Source organism: Petaurus breviceps, unplaced genomic scaffold (genome assembly GCF_028583685.1).
Source record: "Petaurus breviceps papuanus isolate PSGF00001 unplaced genomic scaffold, PetGlider_PUasm1.0 191, whole genome shotgun sequence".
Classification (NCBI taxonomy): Eukaryota; Metazoa; Chordata; class Mammalia; order Diprotodontia; family Petauridae; genus Petaurus; species Petaurus breviceps.
The window spans coordinates 441,870-460,268 of NW_027185811.1; the positions used below are offsets into that span (position 1 = coordinate 441,870).

The following is an 18,399-nucleotide window of genomic DNA, read 5'->3' on the forward strand; positions in this document are numbered from 1 at the left end:
GGATGGGATAAGCAATAATAGTCTTTATTCCCAAAAGTGGATGGGATAAGGAATGACAGCACTCACGTCAGCACTTTTTTCTCAGCATGACACCAGGAAAATCCCCCAAATGTCTTCTGGATTCAGTCTCATTCTGAGAGCCAGGATTCAAGACCAAATCTGAACTGAACCAGGGTAATTTCCCATCTTGCTCTAGTGAAAACCTCCAGGGGTGGGACAATATACTCAGTCTTCATCCTCCTCTAGCTCCTTATACTTCAAATTTTAGCATAAAGCCACCTACTCCCAGAATTTTTTTCTCTACTTTCCTCACCATTCTTTAAACCCCCAAATCTCTGACTAGGTTTCTTCTCTCTTCATATTTTCTTTAGTATTTTAAACAAATATTTTGATGATGACATCTATTTTTCCTTTCCTATTAGACTGTTCTGTTCTTTGAGAGCAAGGACCAAGTCTAATCTTTTGCTTATACCTAGCTCAGCCATCTCACTCACTGATGCTTATGTAAGTGGTATCCGTTTTTCTGAGCTGGACAGGGGATCCAGTCTGCCGCCAAAATGCCAGAAGCCCTCCCCTCCTGATCCCTTTGGCTCACCAACGATGGAGAGGATGACCACCACAAAGTCAAAGATGTTCCAGCCAATAGTGAAGTAGTAGTGCCGCAAAGCAAACATCTTGAGCACACACTCGCACGTGAAGAAGATGACAAAGACCAGGTTGATCCAATAGAGTATATTCTCCATCTGCTTGCTCTGAGTGTCGGTCTCCACCATCATTGTCACCATATTGAGGCAAATAAGCATCATAATCACAATGTCAAAAGCTTGTTGAGTCACAAAATCAAAGACGACGCCTTGGATGTTGTTCTGGGGAAATATGTAGAGGGAGGATGCAGAAATTCAGAAGGACTTTTTCAAACAAAGGACTAATTTTGATTAATAGATGTAGCATTGATCGCCCTACTTTACTGACCCATAACCCTCCCCCTCTGCTGCACAGTGGTCAGCTCTGGCATCCTGCTAGAAGCAACGGTTGCCCTGTCTTACAAAGAGATTTCTAAAATTGTTTGGCTGCAAAAATTTCATTTCTACCATTTGACCCCATTCATACTTCCCAATATCCCATGCAGAACTTTAGAGTTGGAAGGGACCTCAATGGCCATCTAGCCCAGCCCAGACCTGAAAAGAATCTCACTACAACATACCCAGCAAATTGTCACCTGGCCTTTGGTAATCTCTGTCTCTCTCTCTCTCTGTCTCTCTGTCTGTCTGTCTGTCTGTCTCTCTCTCTGTTTTTTTTGAGGGGGGAAGGCAGTGTAGTTGAGGTTAAGTGACTTGCCTAAGGTCACATAGCTAGTCAGTGTTAAGTGTCTGAGGCTGCATTTTAACTCAGGTCCTCCTGTCTCCAGGGCCAGTGCTCTATTCACTGCACCACCTAGCTGCCCCTCTTTGCTGACTTCTGAGGCAGCCAATCTGTCTAGCTCGACCCTCTGAGGTGAAACAGCAGAAATCCATTCTCTTTTCTACACAACAGCCTACCCAATTCTTGTAACTGTTCTCATGTACCCCTTAAGGCACCTTCTCTAGGTTACACCTTCTTTGTCCCTTCAAAGACCCTCAAACAGTATTAGACTTGAGAGTCTTCTTTACCGTTCCGGCTGTCTGTCCTCCTCTGGCAGCTCTCCAGCTATTCCTTTGTCCTCCTTGACCCTGTCTCACAGCATCTGAGTTGAAAGGACCCTCAGAGGCCATCCAGGCCAGCCAGTGCTTGAACAAAAACTTCCTTTACAAGAGGCTCAGTGAGTGATCATCCACCTCCTACCCAAAGACTGCTAGAAAAGGACAACCTGCTCCCTCCCAAGGGAGCCCCTTTCATTTCTCGTACACTTGCAAGCTGATAGGAAGTCTTCCTTTCACTGAGTTTTAATTTGATTCTCTAACCTCTACTCTCTCCTTCTAGGCCTAGTCTGGGGTGAGGAACCTGTGGCCTTAAGGATGTGGCCTGAAGGCCCCAGGTTCCCCAGCCTCGGCCAAGTCCTTGGGATCAAGCAGACCAAGCCCCATCTCTCTTCTACATGACAGTCCTTCCAATCACTTCAGGTGGTTATGACATCCTTGCTAAGCCTTCTTTTCCCTTCCAAGGTCCTTCTTCAGCACTGTCTTTAGTCCCTTCTCCATGCTGGTCACCATTTTCTGGTCATTCTATGTCTTGTTAATGTCCGTTCTAAAACCTGGCCCAAGAACCTTACACTAAATCTGCAGGGGTCATCCTGTCAGGGAAGAGGGCAGTGGGGCTCTCGCTTCCTTTGTCTTGGATGCTCAGGGCTGTCTTAGTGAGGTCTGAAGTAACATTAGTGATTTGAATTTGCTTATCCTGCTCCTTACTGCTCTAGCTTAAAAGAACACAAGCATCTACCTGAAGAAAAATAGATTCAGGTTCAATCTCTATCACCTCAAGACACAAATTCCCACAAAATTCAAACACAATGTGGGAGAGCAGAAAAGTAGCTAAAAATAATATTTTAGAACAGATTGGGGCAGTCTGATGATGATGCCTACGGACCCCTTTTCAGAATCATGTTTTTAAAAGCATAAAATATATTAGGATTACAAAAAGAAATCAAATATACTGACATTTCATTATTAAAAAATTTTTTTTAAAAAACCAAACAAGTTCATGGATCCTAGACTACTGTTTCAGAAGCTGACTGGGAGAGTAGTTACTGCCACAGTGATTTTAATAAAAAAGAACTTTGGGATTTCTGGGTGATGGCCCCTTTTTCCAGATTCTTTTTTAAAACAATTTTTAAAGTTCTGAGCTCCAGATTACTGGCCTATCTCCTGCTTTGGAACCAGTTTAGCAATCTACCAATGAAGCAAGTGGGTTGGAAGAAGAGTAACGTGGACAGTCTTGGCTATGGTGCCTATTAGATGCTATTTGCCTAATGATACCAACCCAAAAAATCAAGTCGTATAAAGAGCTTTCATTTTAACCCATACGAAACGTAAACCAGCAAAGGCCTTCCTGTTCTGCTGTCCTCTCTGCCCTTCCCCAATGGCTGCCCATAGAATCTCTGCTAATTTCAAGAAATGGTCTGAAAAGATCAAAACTTGCTTCATGGGGAAAAGCTGAGAAGACGGTAACTAAAAAAAGATGCATTTTTGGATTTATTCTCCCTGCCAGTTCTTGTTCGTTTAAACCTTTAGTCTCAACAGGCTCTTTGCCAGTTATTGTTAACATGACAACTCTTTGCTCCTCCATCATTTTCCCCCACCCACCCATAAACGGCCCAGAGTTGTCTCCCTCCTCACCCACAGATCTTCTGGAAGGCATGGTTCAGTGAGGAAGAAAGAACAGGACAAGAATCATTTACCCTTCTCCTTCCTTCCCAGTGCCCAGGGTACTTCTTTTCCCAACCTGCACTGCCTTCTCACCCTTAGCTCTCACAATACACTTACAAGGGGCCTGGGGATGGGTTTCTGAGGTTTCTTTGAGCCCAGCTTCTTCATGGCATTGTAGTATTTTTTCTGTTCTTCAGTCATAAAGATGTCTTGACCTCCAAAGTAAAGGAAGGAATGAGAGGACAAATCATTACAACTTGTGCTCAAATACTAATCTTTTTATTCTTCCACCTTGAATCTCCCCCCAGTGTAGGTTTAAAGGACAAGGTGAGAATGAAGTAATCCTGGGGTATCAATACTATTTAGGGAAAACCTGTGCTATCTAGCTTGGTCTGCCCTTCACTTGAGTTCTCTCAGATCCAACCCAGAGAAAATCCAGTCTACTGTGTGGCTACTGAGTTCTTCCATTCTCTGGGTGGTCAGGGAGAAAGTTCTAGTCTTCCCGGAGGCTGCCAAGACTTCTCTACACTGAGCACCTGCTCTCAGGAGGGTAACCTTTAGAAATAAGTATAAATGTTTTCACAACCACATAAGTATATCCTGGACATGCCTTGTAAGAGGTACACAGAATAAAAAGTGAAAACAATATAGAAACAAAAGTCATTCTAAAGTTATAAGACTTTCATGGCCCACTTATTTCAGGTAATATTTAATACCTCAAAAATCTATTTTAACAAAATAAATTCGAGAATCCCAGGAATTTCTGTAGTTGAAGCTGGCTTATAAAATGATTGAAAGTCTTCTATACTAGCCTGAAATCAGTGATCCATAGTTGGAAAGAATAAATCAAATGCCGCAAACTTTATTACAGCAATTCACAGTGCCTGGCACATAGTAGGTGCTTAATAAATGTGCTGATTGACTGATTCCTATTTCCTATTCCTCTCCTATAACTCTTTTTTTTCTTTGGGTGGTGGCAGGGTGGGGGGGGAAACCAGAATGATTCTCTCTGGTTCTGACTGCCTGATAATAGGATAAGTAATTAAAGTACTCAAGAGCTGGAGGAGAAACAGAAAACCTGATAATCCACATGCTGCATAATTAATCCCTGAAACACCAAAAATGAGTGTTAATGACCATGCCAGTGAATAGGGGGCCATCCCAGAAGGGTCTTTATGTCTCAGGCTGGGGTTGGGCTAGATGACCTCTGATCTCCTTCCCTTTCAGCTCCTGGGTTCTATAATTCTGGGAGTCAGGAGAGGGAGCTGCACTTGAAGAGGGGCCCAGCCTTCTGCCTGGCATACACAGGACAGCTGGGGGCTCAGATGAGCTGGGCGGGGACCGGGGCCAGGGGGAAGACCTATCTTTTTCTTTTGTTGATTGAAGTTGTCAATGATGACACCAATGAACAGGTTCAGGGTGAAGAAGGAGCCGAAGATGATGAAGATGACAAAGTAGATGTACATGTAGATGTTATCTTCATATTTAGGCTGCTGTTCAGGCTGCCACAAGAGAAAACAATTCCAAAGTCAAATTCCCCTCAGAACTCTGTGAGTGCGTGCACACATGTGTATGTGCACAGGTGTCTGTGCGTGTGTGTGCATGCGTGTTTGCACATGTGTCTGCGTGCATGTGTATGTGCATGCGTGTGCATGTGTCTGTGTGAGTGTTGTGTGTGCATGTGTGCATGTGTGTGTGTGCACGTCTTGGGGAGAGTTACAGCATTTAGAATGTGACATGAGAAGATAAAATATCTATTTTGTGCCTGGTCATCTCTATTGTGGTAGGGGACATGGCACAAATGAACACAGGTGTTCTTTCTCTCTCATTGTTGAACAAGGAAGAAAACCTTATGCTTCTCATTAGACTAGTTCAAGAGTTCTGGGGATAAAATAGGCCTATCCTGACCAAGCCTCCCATGGAAAAAAGGGGGAATCTAGTGGGAGATACACTGCTCTGCTGGGAATGGGTTTGTGCAGTGGGCCCCAGATGCCAGCACCCACCCTGGGCCAAGCAGGAATCAACATCTGGAGCTCTAGGAATGATTAATCTACTGATGCTAACCTAGAAGATGATGGACTTCAGGGGGAAGCCAGAATCTGTAATAAACATGTAATGTAATAAATGCCCCCAGATGTTAACAAACACTTACTTAGACTAAATTCACCTTTTCTCCCCACTCTTTCTTTCCATCCAAACCAAGAGGAGATACATTGTGTCATCTCGCCCTTACCTTTCGGGAATCCACAGCTGCATACATGATGTCCATCCAGCCTTTAAAGGTTGCCTGACAAACAAAGACCATCATTAGATTGTGCAGGCAGCAGCCTGGCGTGCTTCAGGATGGGGAGGAAGGACAAACAGAAGCATCATGGTTTAGGTAATTCCCAAAGAGGCTGGAGTCTCAGGGAGCCCTCAGGAAGGAAAAGTCTTGTTCTGTGGGAGTCCAGGTACATTCTGGCTTGGACACAACATTTCCCAACTGTTTGTTAATATAGTTCTCAAGGGGGCTTTGTTCAAGTCACTAAATACAATCAGCCTGGGAAAGAACTACATTGACACTTGGGTGAGGAATAGATGTTTCAGTTGGTCTAAAACCTAGACAAAAGGAGTATTTTGCTAAAATTAAAAAAAGGAGAGAGAAAGCCTACAAAATAGACCTGAGGGTAATGTAACAGTGAAGCAAAAGCAATGGGGTCACGCCACTATGCCTATGGATGCTTGGGTCCACGGCAGGATAGTATTCCTGAGTCCCAATGGGCACCTAGTCTCTGAATTAAGGGCATTTCAAAAACACTTTGCAATAAACAACAGGGGTGTGAAAAATGCATGATCGTATTTTAACAGCATCTAACTCCTGGCTACTCTCCCACTCAACAAACACACTTCATTTAAGGCAGTGGCCTCAGAAACCTCACTGTAAACTCCTCCCTTCTTGTCTCTAGTCAAGATAGAACCTACTTATGAGAAATGGTTAAGAAGTCGGGAGACAGGAAGAAAACCAGGCACAGTAGAATGAAATTTTGTGGAATTTTCTGTAACAGGAAAAAAAAAAAACTATATGTATGTACATCTATAAATATCTATCATATATTATACACACACACATAATATATATCAATTCCCTATCAAGTCAGTCTTCCTTAGAGTTTCAGTGACCTTTCTCTGGTGCTAGGCATGAAGCTGATTTTGAGTGACAGTTTCAGAAAACTACTATATGCAAGGGCACTGTCTTTGTAACGAAAAAAAAAAACACTGTCTTTGACACTCTAGGCATATATCTACACAAATTATGCATGATTTTAATACAATTGATCATGTACACTAGGTTCTGTCTCAAATTCCGCTGCCCCTGCTGGATCTGACTTGGTTCTTGCCAGCCCAGAGAGAATGGGCAGCCTTTCCCTCCCATCTTTATTTTTAATTTTTTTTGGAGGGAAGTTGGGGTTAAGCGACTTGCCCAAGGTTACACAGTTAGTAAGTGTTAAGTGTTTGAACTCAGGTCCTCCTGATTCCAGGGCCGGAGCTCTATTCACCGTGCCACCTAGCTGCCCCTCCATCCCATTTTTAAGCCACCATTTTGTTATTTGTCTGTCCATTTCTTTCTTTTTAGCAACTGCCAAACAGAAGAAGGCTGCCGAGCTATAAGAGAAGAATTCCTTTAAATAAGATCTTAAATGTTTGAAGGTTCTTTGGGAATTAACACTATCTGACATTTACATTTGTAACGCATGTTAAGGTTTTCAAAACCCTTTACACACAATTGTCTCACTGGATTCTCTCAACAAACCCATGAGGTAATACTTCATTACCTCCGTTTTGCAGAGAAGGAAAGTGAAGGCCAGAGAGGTTACAGAACTTGCTTGTGGTCACACTAGTGACTAGTGACACACACACAGGCCACATTTGAACCCAGATCTCTCATGAGTCTAAGTTTAGAGCTCTTCCTACTATATCATACTTGCAAAGAGAGAATTAGGGTGTTTGCTCTGGGAGGGCTTTAGAAATCATAAAATCAGCTTGGGCCTTTGGCCATTTGTGACCTTGCTCATGAACCCGGTGGGGACACCCTAGTGTTGAGGAGTATCAGAACTTACCACCTGGAGAAGAGCCAGATATCCTGCCCCTACATTGTCAAAGTTGATCTTCACGTTCTTCCACCGGATCTCAGTGGAGTTACCATCCATGAGGGCTTCACAGTCTGATTTATTGTTGACTTCCTCTATCTCAAAGCGGTACTCTGAGGTCTCATTGAAGCAATAGTGGTACTTTCCTGCAAACAGGTTCACCCCCATGATGCTAAAAATCAGCCAGAAGATCAGGCACACCAACAAAACATTCATGATGGAGGGGATGGCACCAACCAGGGCGTTCACCACCACCTGCATTGGAAAGGGGGAGAGAGCTTAGACAGGGAGGGAGGTTCTAAGAGCACATTTCCTTATTTCCAGAAGGGGAATGATATTGTATGGTTTATGTGGGTCAGGAGACCATGTTGTTCTCTTTTGGAGTGGTTATACCCTGACAGTTCCACGGGGAGGATTAAACCGATCCAGACCTGTGAACTGTATTTCAGGGGCATTTTAATGAAATGTGCCATAGTTTCAATGCAAATTAATTCTCCCACCCAAGTTGTCCTGAGATTTCTTTCCCAGGCAGCAACTTTCTAGATTGACAGACTACTCAGCCTGTTCTCCCCAATCCCACATCCTCTGTAAAATATGTCCAGGTCTGGGAAATCCCAGAGCAATGTCAAGCTTCCCACCTGCCTTTAACAGACATTCCCCCACTGTAAAACAAGGTATGATCACTCAAGATCAACCAGAGAACTGCCTTTTGAAGGTAACAGTGAGTCAGTGAATAATACATAGAGTCTTTTTGTGACTATGCAAGACCAGTTATCTTGTTTCAGGCAATAGCTGAGCATGCATATTTTGCAGGCTCAAGGAAAAAAGCTATATTCCCTCTACCGAACAGTCAAATGGAATTGGAACCATGTGCTTTTTCACATAGGCTCTTTCTCCTTTACGGTTTCTGACTTTATATTATGCTGAGTTTCTGAGAGCTGCTTCTCACACAATGAGCCAGCCTTTGGTTCACTGGACAGTCTACATCCTACGCTGTCTGATGCTGATGTCTCTTTGCTGGTTCAAGCCTGACTTGCTTCTTCAATCTCATTTTTAAATGTCATAAAAACCCTTCAGGGAGTCTCTGAGAGCTAACAACAAAAAAAGGGCATTTGTTGGTGACCAGTGATTGTAAGCCCCAAAATCAGAAACAAGGAAATAATCGTTACTTTTCAGTTCCTAGGTCCTTTATTTTTGCTCACAATGTAGGTGATGCACTTCAAAACTTGCGAAGGAGCTGGCTATTATTTCTACTTTTTATGCCACTTTTCACTAGAGGAATTCAAAGCACTTTAAAAACAATCATATAGTAAGAAAAAATACTCTGTTGGTCCTCAGGGACATCCAGATTCTAGTCCCTAGCCAGTGTCTTACTGAAGAACACCTTCGTTCAAATCTGGCCTCAGACACTTACAAGCTCTATGACCCTGAGCAAGTCACTTCACCTGTTTGCTTCAACCCCCTCATCTGTAAAATGGGGACAACGAGGATCAAATGAAATGACAACTGTAAAGGGCTTACTTAGCACAGTTCTTGGCACATAGTACAGAGCTATAGAAATGTCAGTTATTATCTTGATCATTATCAAACCGCTTTTCCTAGTTCTCCCTTAGAGGAAATATAACCAGTTGCTCATAGCACAGACAAACCAAGTGTGATCTGCTTTCAGTCAACAAATCTAAGAAGGAAAGTCAGTGACCTAGCTCTTGCCTTGGACCTCCGGGCAGGGCTTTTTTTCCCTTATCTCACAGACTTTCTCTGCAGACAGCCCTATCACCCTGCAGAATATAGAGCTGAGAAAGATCATCTGCTCTTTCCAATAAAGAAGGAATATCTTCCTTCTGTGACATCCTATGGGTTTGATCTTCATATTAAGATGTGGTGTTCTCTGAATTGTTTGGGATCAAAAGGATCTCTCCAAGATTCACTAGGTTAGCCATTTGAATCTCATTGGCATGAAATTGTTAAATTAGTTTAGGCAGAGAAAACCTAGATAATGAAAGTCCACAGACAATGTGCAAATTTCATTTTAACCAATAGCTTAAATTTTCCCCCTCACTAAATTTTCCTCTTTTCTTTTCTTAAAACAAAAACAGCTAATAAATTATATAAAGGGTTTGATTTCAGTTTCACCTCCTCCTGCTGCTCTGGTTCACCCTTTGGCAGAGGAAGGACCATGCAGGAAATGAGCAAAGGGAAGAAACAACAAAAAAAGTGTGGGGGGGGGCTGGATACTTCCCAAGTGAACTAACCAACCCCTAAACCATAATGTGACTAAGTTGCATAAAGATTCCAAAATTTCACTTTGGGGCCAAATTCAGGACCTTGTAATTGACGTATGAGAACATAGCACTCTGAGATAGAGAACTTTAAAAGTTTGTACAAAGTCCATCTAAGCAAAAGGTTACAAACGTCAAACACATTGCTTTCTTCTTTTTTTTTTTTTTAAAGTAATCAGGGTTAAGTAACTTGCTCAAGGTTACACGGCCAGTTATTTCTGGGTGTGGTGCTGAGTGTCTGAGCCCAGATTTGATCCCCAGGTCATCCCAACACTGGAGCCGGTGCTCTTACTCGCTGAGCCACCTGGCCGCCCCTAAGCAACTGGGGTTAAGTAACTTGATCAAGGTTACACAGCCAGTTATTATTTCTGGGTGTGGTGCTGAGTGTCTGAGCCCAGATTTGATCCAGGTCATCCGGACACTGGGGCCGGTGCTCTTACTCGCTGAGCCACCTGGCCGCCCCTAAGCAACTGGGGTTAAGTAACTTGCTCAAGGTTACACGGCCAGGTGTTTCTGGGTGGGTGCTAAGTGTCTGAGCCTGGATTCGATCCCCAGGTCGTCCCGACACTGGGGCTGGTGCTCTTACTCACTGAGCCACCTGGCCGCCCCAAACGCATTGCTTTCTTAATGCAATTAGGAGACTACTAACCAGGAAGACTCCTCTGACTTTCCTTTTATACAAGTGTATAGAGGCAAGTACTCTATAATTGTATATGTGCCACAGCTGAACATGCCCAAACAATAGAAGAACTTTTGGCTAATTCATTAACTGATCTTTCAGTCATGCTTATAGTCTAACATCTAATTTTTTTTCTTTTTGTCTGCATAGGACTCAGAGCTGGAAGAGTCTTTTTCTTTTGGGTAAATTTTTTTTTGGAGGAGGGAAGGCAAGGCAATTGGATTTAAGTGACTTGCCCAAGGTCACACAGCTAATTAAGTATCAAGTATCTGAGGCCGCATTTGAACTCAGGTCCTCCTGATTCCAGGGCTGGCACTCTATTCTTTCTGTACCGCCTAGTTGCTCCTGGAAGAGCCTTTTGAAGTCATCTCATCTAACACTCTCATTTTAGAGATGAGGAAATAAGGTCAGAGAGAAGTGACTTGCCCATATTTATACAGGGAGTGATGCTGGGACTCAAATCAAGGCCCTTTGATTCAAATCTAGGGCTCTTTCCGCTATGCCAAGCTGTTTCTTACAGTCTTTTTCCTTTGGTCAGAGGCATGAAAGATGGGGTAGAACTGAATGAAATTCAAATGTGAACATACTATGCGAACAGACTCATTTATTGGCACTTGAACTTGTCAGCGCACTCATTTACTGGCAATCAAGGAAGCCATTTTCTTTTCAAATTAGCCTTATGAATAGAAGAACAAATACAAAAAGAATTCATGAAGTTGTTAATTGTTGTTCTCTATTCTGGAATTAGCTGACAAGTATGATACACAGAGAGAGAGTTTTTCTATTGTCTATCTCACTGTACTGCACTAATATGTTAGCTCTTAAAGGACAGGGAACCACGTTGATTTCTTAGTCCAATTTTCTGTACAATGTGGGGACATTGCAAATGTGAATTCATACTTTCCTGCTGTAATCAATGAATTAGGCACTAACATATCTTTGAACTTTTATTCTTTAAAACTTCCTGTGTGGCCATCCAGCCATCGATTCAATCAAAGTACTCTGCTTTTACATAGACTTATCTAGCTGTGGTAGTATTATCAGTGATGATTAACCAAAGTCAAGTTATACCAAACTACAGTCTTCTTATCTAGCTGAAGACACCACAATGAAATGTGTACTGATAATGAGATTAAATCCCAACGTAGGTCATTGTTCTAAAAACCTTCCCTGTAATCTCTCTGTGGTACTTAGCACATTGTGAACGCTCAATAAATACATAAAATCTGTCAATTTTTAACATCTGGCAGAGGGAACATGGCTTTCCAGTGCAGATTGTGCATTGACAACTGACAGAAATGCATGCATGTATCACAGCATTACTATTTTATGTCCTCAACAATTTAGTAGCACATCAAAATCTTTAGAATGCAGACTAGTATGAAGGAGAGAAAAGCAAAGAACTACACTGTGGATTTCCTTTGCCAATAGCACAAGCATTTCACATTTCTGGACTTTGGCTTGAGGAAGGAGAAAGAGAGAGAGAAAGAGAGACTGAAGCCAGTTTCCACCAGATGGGCTTGGGGACATCTATCTCCTCTCAAAAATGAAAACGAAGCACAGCTGTTTTGTGAGGGTCAGAGCCCTGATTTAAAGTAGCACAGTGACAGTGGAGCCCATTGGTGGTGAGTGTGTTCAGGTGATGAAGATGTTTAAAGATTTTGGGGGAGGGATATTTCAAAATTCTGGCTTAAAAGGGAAAGCAAAGGTAAAAACAAAGAACCCTCAAAACCAATTCTTGAACACATTGGATTTTGGAAGTTCCAGTTATTACAGGGGAATCCTGATGCCTGGCTGAGAGCCTCCTGGCTGCATTCAATCTTGGCCCAAGTAGGCTGCTTTCTAGGGACCTGCCAGAGGACCGACTGCACGATAAGCCCGAGTCCTCCCCAGCCTCCCTCCTTCCACAAACACCCTGCCTTGTTCTCCAATCAGTATTACCATTTGCTGCATTCTCCTGATGGCTGTGTAGTAGGAATGGAGGTTGTTACGAGACACAAACCCAAATGTTGTAGAGGATGCATTTACGGAACAATTTCCTACACTGGACATTTCCCATTTACAAGTCCAGCTTTGGTAGAGTACACAGCCTTGCTTCTATCATCTCTGGAGACAATCTGAGCAGGCAGTCTCAGTGCCCTTACATTCATGTGAACAGCACCAGTAAGAAACTTTCTCTAATTCTGACAGTCCATTCTGAGCTTTCTGGCTCACAGACTTTGCCTGGAAGCAAGCTGGAAGGAAATGCTTGTTTGGGGATGGGGACTGGAGCCGGCTGGAGAGGAGGGAAGAGAGGAGTGAGGAGGCAAAAGATGGGGGCAGGGCCAATGAAAGAGCCCATTATACATTCAGATAACTTCTGAATGAGCCAGCTGTTATTGGCCAGAGAGCCAGAGAAGACTTTTCTACAAGAAGTTGAAAAGCCTCTAGGCAATGAGATGTGAGGGAACTAAGGTCTATTATGCACCTTTCCTTAGCTTTTCAGTGTGTACTACAAGCCTAATTCAGGACAGTAGTTATCAGTCTACCAGAGTCTATGGCATTGTGGGCCAAGTGAGCAAACATGTGCATGTAAGCAACATGTACTGGATTTCAGGACCTTTAAAGGCTTACATAGCCCAAATATCACATTGCTAATGTGGTCTTTGTACAGTGCTGACATCTCTTGAATAAGCTGGAGCAGCAGGGGGATCACTGACCCCCTTTTCCATGACTCTGAGCCAAGCTGAGAAGAGGGCTCTGGACGCTAGCCCCTTGCCCTATTCACTCACTACACAATATTCCCTCTCCTTATAGAGTCTTGGTTCTGCATCATAACACTGAAGTGGGGACACACATTCTGAAAACTCTCTAATCTATAGGAGGAAGACGTGGAATTTCAAGTTGATCAATTCAGACATTCAGGAGTGGAATCTATTCCAATTAGCTGGTGGAAAACTAAGCTTCCAGAACCTTCCATAGATTCATGGCAGATGACAAGGTAACTCACACTTAGGAGACCCAACTGTGACTGTGCTACAATAGGGAAATGAGGTTGTTGCAAATGGTACTTGGTGGGATAAACACAATAAACTCTACAAAGACACAGTGAAACCTTAAGCTTCCTGTTCCTCTATAGGTCTATGGCATACTAGACAGTGATTTCAGGACAGGAAGCAAATTCAGAAACCCTGTGCTGGCAGATGGTCTCCCAAGTTTGCTTGCTTCACAGAACTATTACAACTGTTTAATTTTCATTTTTGAATTTCAGAAGGCAAATCCAACCCAAATGATCTTTTTGAGAAATTCTGAACATTCCCTACATATCCTCTGGTTTGCTCTCCTGCATGCATTTGATATCTGAATGGAAACATGAGTATTTTTTGGCCTCACAAAGGGTAACAGACCTCTCTGATATTTGCTGGGCAACAGCTACCACCCAAAAATCAGTTGTCTGTTTTGGTTTTTAAAAAATCAAATGAACTTTTTTTTTGAGGGGACAATGATTGATTTCAACAACAACAAAAAAAACCCCAACGAGAAAGAGGCATCCCAATCGAAGGAGCCTTGCTTTTCAGCCGGCAAGGTGACTACACCTTGCATTGTTTGAATTGGAAAGTGGAGTCCCCAGAAGCAAGAGGAAGGAGGTGGCTGAGAGATTTCTGGAGGACTTGCTAACGTCCAAGACTTTTGCATAGTGTTTTGTTGCTAATTTGACAGTGATAGGACAAGGGTCCATACAGCATGGGAAGAGTGAGGAGGGGGTGAAGGGGAAAGCTTTGCTATCAGACAAAGGCTGCCAGTCCTCATCTGGACTGGGCTGAGAACGACAAGGTGCAATAAGAGGAATTAAATTGGGGAAGGGGGGGAGGGAACCATCCATCTCTTCTCCCAGGCAGGCCGAATTCCACCCAGTCCCCAATTCCACTCCTGTTATTGTGGTTCTAGGCCCCCAGGAGCTCCCTCCCCAAGGGTTTCCCTACACAGCTCTGTCCCTGAGCGAAGCCTAGACTTTTCAGTGAGTCTTTGGGTTAGAATTCCCCTTCTTTGCACCTGGTGATTCTCCCTATTGAGTCAACAGCCCGGAAAGCCGTCTCAAGTGCTAAAGGAAAGCCAGGCCAAATGAGAACAGCCAATGTTAACATGTTTTGTGAATGGCATGTTGTTGTTGGGGGAGGGGAGGGGCAATACTCATGTGATGAGGCGGCTTAATGCAACTTCCCTTTTTAAGGGGAGGGTGCAAGGGAGAAGTAAAAGAGTGGAGGGCCAAGTCAGCAGCTGCATCACAAGTTTGTTTTTAAATGATCTTTCCACCAGTGTGATCAGTTCTAGCATGCTTAAACCGTTTCCATCGGCATGCAGAAGGATCAGCTGCTCTGAGTATCTTACCCTCATCCCTTCAAAACGTGATAAGGCTCTTAAGGGTCTCAAAGCTCTTAGGGTCCTAAGGGACTTTATGGCACCTAGTTCCGAGTAGCCCAGGGCATTAGCTATAAGGCTGACTAAAGAGACCTACACAGAAACAGAAGAGAAAAAAAAAGGGAAAAAAAAAGAAAGAAAGCAGAGGTTCCAGAAGGTTAGAATAAAGCCCCTAGCACTGAGAACACAGACTGGGCCCCCCCGGGTACAGGAAGGTGGGTGGCACCAGCTGCCTACTTCAACTTGACTCAAACGACCTGGAAGGAAAGGTTGTTGAGAGAGGCAGAAGTAAAAAAACACATAGAGGGAAGAGAAAAGTGAGAGAAGGCAGCACAGATGGGTCAGAAAGGAAAAAAGAGGGCTGGAGGGGGAGGGCAAGAGGGAGGAAATTCCATTGGAAAGAGAAGAGCCTGAAGAGATGACAAGAACCTTACCCTCGCCCTTTATAGTCTCTGCAGGTCCCAGAAGTTCCCATTAAATTAAGCCAGACAAATTTAAAGGTACCTATGAGAAAGAATACAGATAAATACACACACTGCACCAGCTGTCCCCGAGTCAGTTTATTCACCACTGGTTTTCCAATAGGGGTAATTTCTCCTAATCCTGGTAGTGGGGTGACCATGGTAACAGTTGACAAAACACCATTTGTTTAAGAGTTTGATGAGTTAATAAACGAATGAATAAAATATACCAGATAAGTAACACATCAGACCTAAAAATTCCCAATAGCAAAGGACCAGAAAGATGTGCCATTACTGAGGAGGGGCCTGGCTTACTTACAGAAACCTTGCCCACCCTTGCTTCCTCCCCAGCCACCATCAACTCTCTCTCTTTGTTTTTGGTTTGGTTTTTTTTTTGCCTTTTTTTAGGAGGGCAATTGGGGTTAAGTGACTTGCCCAAGGTCACACGGCTAGTTAAGTGTTTAGTGTCTGAGGCTGGATTTGAACTCAGGTCCTCCTGACTCCAGGGCCGGTGCTCTATTCATTGTGCCACCTAGCCTCCCCACCAACTCTTAATCATCCAAGATGCAGAGTTAAATTGGATAACTGAATCTACAGATTCACCCCTGAGTAATTAGTCAGGAGCTTTACTCACCCATTCTCAAGATTCTGAACCCATGCCATGGGATTTTCAGGTCTATGTGCTGTCAGAATCACTGAATTTTAAAATGGGGAGAGAATTTGGTGGTCATTTAATCCAATCTCTTCAACTTTTACATAAGGAAACTGATGTCCAGAGAAAGGACTTGTCTAAGGTCCCCAAGTCAGTCAGTAATGGAACTAGGACTAGAACCTAGTTCCCGGGAACTCCCAAAGCAACGCCCTTCCCATTAAAAGTTATTTCAGGTGCGAGTGAACAGTGAAATGGCCAGAAAGGCAGGCAACAGGAGAAACAAGAGGTAATTAAAGTGTCTGAACAATCAAAGGCTGACTAGACATGGAGAGGAAATAAAAAATGAGGTAGCTAGCCCATCCTGGACCATAGTGCCGAGGACTTCCACGTTAAACTCTCTCCAGCTGGGTCACACTTACCTTGATCTACACAAGTGCCTGTACCAGGTACTGTGGCACAAGGGCCTCTAACCACACATGCGTATGCTATAGAGAGACACAGGCAGCTCCTAAAGGATTCTGTCTACGGACTGACTTTTGTGCATCGAGCTGGGAAACTGAATTCTAGTTGTCAGGGCTCTCACTATTATTTCCTAATTTGGTTCAAAAAAAAAAAATCCCAGTTTATACAATACAGGGCCATTTTTAATTTGTGGTGGTGGGTTTGTTTTTTTTTTGATAGGGTGACATTAAGTTAGAGTTGGAAAAATACAAAATCGTTTTATTTACTGCCTTTTCCATATTCGATGTTAGCATTTAAACATGTAATTCCCCTGAATTGAATCGAGTGTTTTTGTTATTTAAAGAAGGAACACTCAAGAGTAGAGGACTCACATAGGTGGGCCTGGGGATAGGGAGAAATCAAGGCCCAAGGATTTACTTTTTTTTTTTTAAGTTATGGAACCTTTAGTGAAGCAGATTTCTTAAGCCCAGAATGTCTCAAGCTCCAGAAAGATAACCAATAGGTTTTCTGAAAGTTAAAAGCCACTTTGCAGTGCTGATCAAAGGATGCATGTAGAGAATCTGCCTCCTGCATCACCGGGGGACAGAATCTTAGCAAGGCGGCTAAGTCAAGCTCCTAAGAGTTTCATTTAAAAAGAAGTTAAGGCTTTAGAGGTTGCCCAAATATTACTGAAAACACCAACAGCGATTTACAAAGGTCGTGGCAGATATAGTCAGCACAAGATTCAGTGGTGCAGATTTCAATCTTGCCCAAGATAAATGTAGAGGAAAATAGGGAAAGCAGCAGCACCAACCACTCCCTTGTCCTCCTCCTCATCACCATCACAAGGGGGCAGTGTCTACTAGCCCCTTCATGCTGCCTACCCTAGGGTTTCCATATGAAGATAATACTAGCCCATGTACTGGATTTTGATAGAGACATTAATGTATGCATCTCATGAAATTGTCTTGTCCCTACCAAGGTATCTGATCAAAGTGGACCCATAGTTGTCCTGTTTAACCACATCTTTATAAAAAGCCTACCAACCCCCTCCTTAGTTTCTTTCCAAACAAGGCACACAGAACCCAGCTCATCAGGGTGGGTGGTTTAACCTAAGACAAACAGGTTCATCTAAAGTGGGGAAAGGGGTTGGGGAAGCACAGAGACCAGTTCAGAAGCTGCTGTGTCTGGTTGATGCTGATAGATCTGGCTGCTCAACTGGTCAGTCCTGTAGAGATTTATCAGGATAGGCAGTGGTGGGCAAAGACAGAGCTGCCTGGGTCATCACACAATAAGTGGAGAGACTCACTTAAAATACTCCAAGTCTCCATTTGGAGGCCTCTGGTGGAAACATGAGGAACACCACTGGCATAAGGCTGGCTGGCGTAAGGAACTAGGGGGAGGCTCACACCTAAAATGAAAGATCAGGGAACAACACGTGGGGAGTCTTGGGGATGGTATAGGGCTGGAAAGATGAGGGGTATGCCAAGAGATTTCCACAGTGATGTGAACATTGTTGAATGGAGAATATTTCCATGGTTACCAATTCCAGGAGATAGTTGGTACAATTTGAAGATCTCCAGCCCCGAACATGGCACACTGGCTTATCCCAGAGTTGAAGGGAACACTGTGAAGAAAGGGAACATAACCCCACCCCCACTCTCCCCACTGCAATGGCATGCAGTGTGTCCGGTGTAGGTGAGGATCTAAGCACAAGTGATTCCATACTCATGTCCTTGAGATTCAGCTGTCTAGTAGAGGGGAAAAAAATAACCTTGGGAGTGACCTGGATTTCCTCATGATACTAAAAAAGAAAGTGGGTAAAATGAGATGTGTGGCATTCATAATACAGCAGCCTGGAGGGTCTGTCAGGGAAGAAAGGAAATCTGTTAGACAAAATGAATATGGCGAGGGAAAACAGATTTAGACATAAAAACATCTTGGTTAAAAAGCAGCGGGTAGAGGGAGTGGCTTAGTGACAGTCCACACGTAGCTCGGGGAGCCTTTGAGAGACTAGTCAG

The 18,399-nt window shown here is 43.4% G+C and overlaps 1 protein-coding gene across 1 annotated transcript in view; it reads right to left on the minus strand.

Moving 5' to 3' along the window:
- SCN8A (sodium voltage-gated channel alpha subunit 8) overlaps window positions 1-18,399 on the minus strand; it is a 222,046-nt gene that overhangs the window by 8,576 nt on the left and 195,071 nt on the right. The window contains exons 21-26 of the mRNA XM_069092525.1: window positions 14,795-14,917; window positions 7,439-7,723; window positions 5,575-5,628; window positions 4,706-4,843; window positions 3,459-3,563; window positions 596-866 (exon numbers count right to left, since the gene is read on the minus strand). Of these exons, the coding sequence (XP_068948626.1) occupies window positions 596-866; window positions 3,459-3,563; window positions 4,706-4,843; window positions 5,575-5,628; window positions 7,439-7,723; window positions 14,795-14,917 (976 nt within the window). The remainder of the gene's footprint in view (window positions 1-595; window positions 867-3,458; window positions 3,564-4,705; window positions 4,844-5,574; window positions 5,629-7,438; window positions 7,724-14,794; window positions 14,918-18,399) is intronic.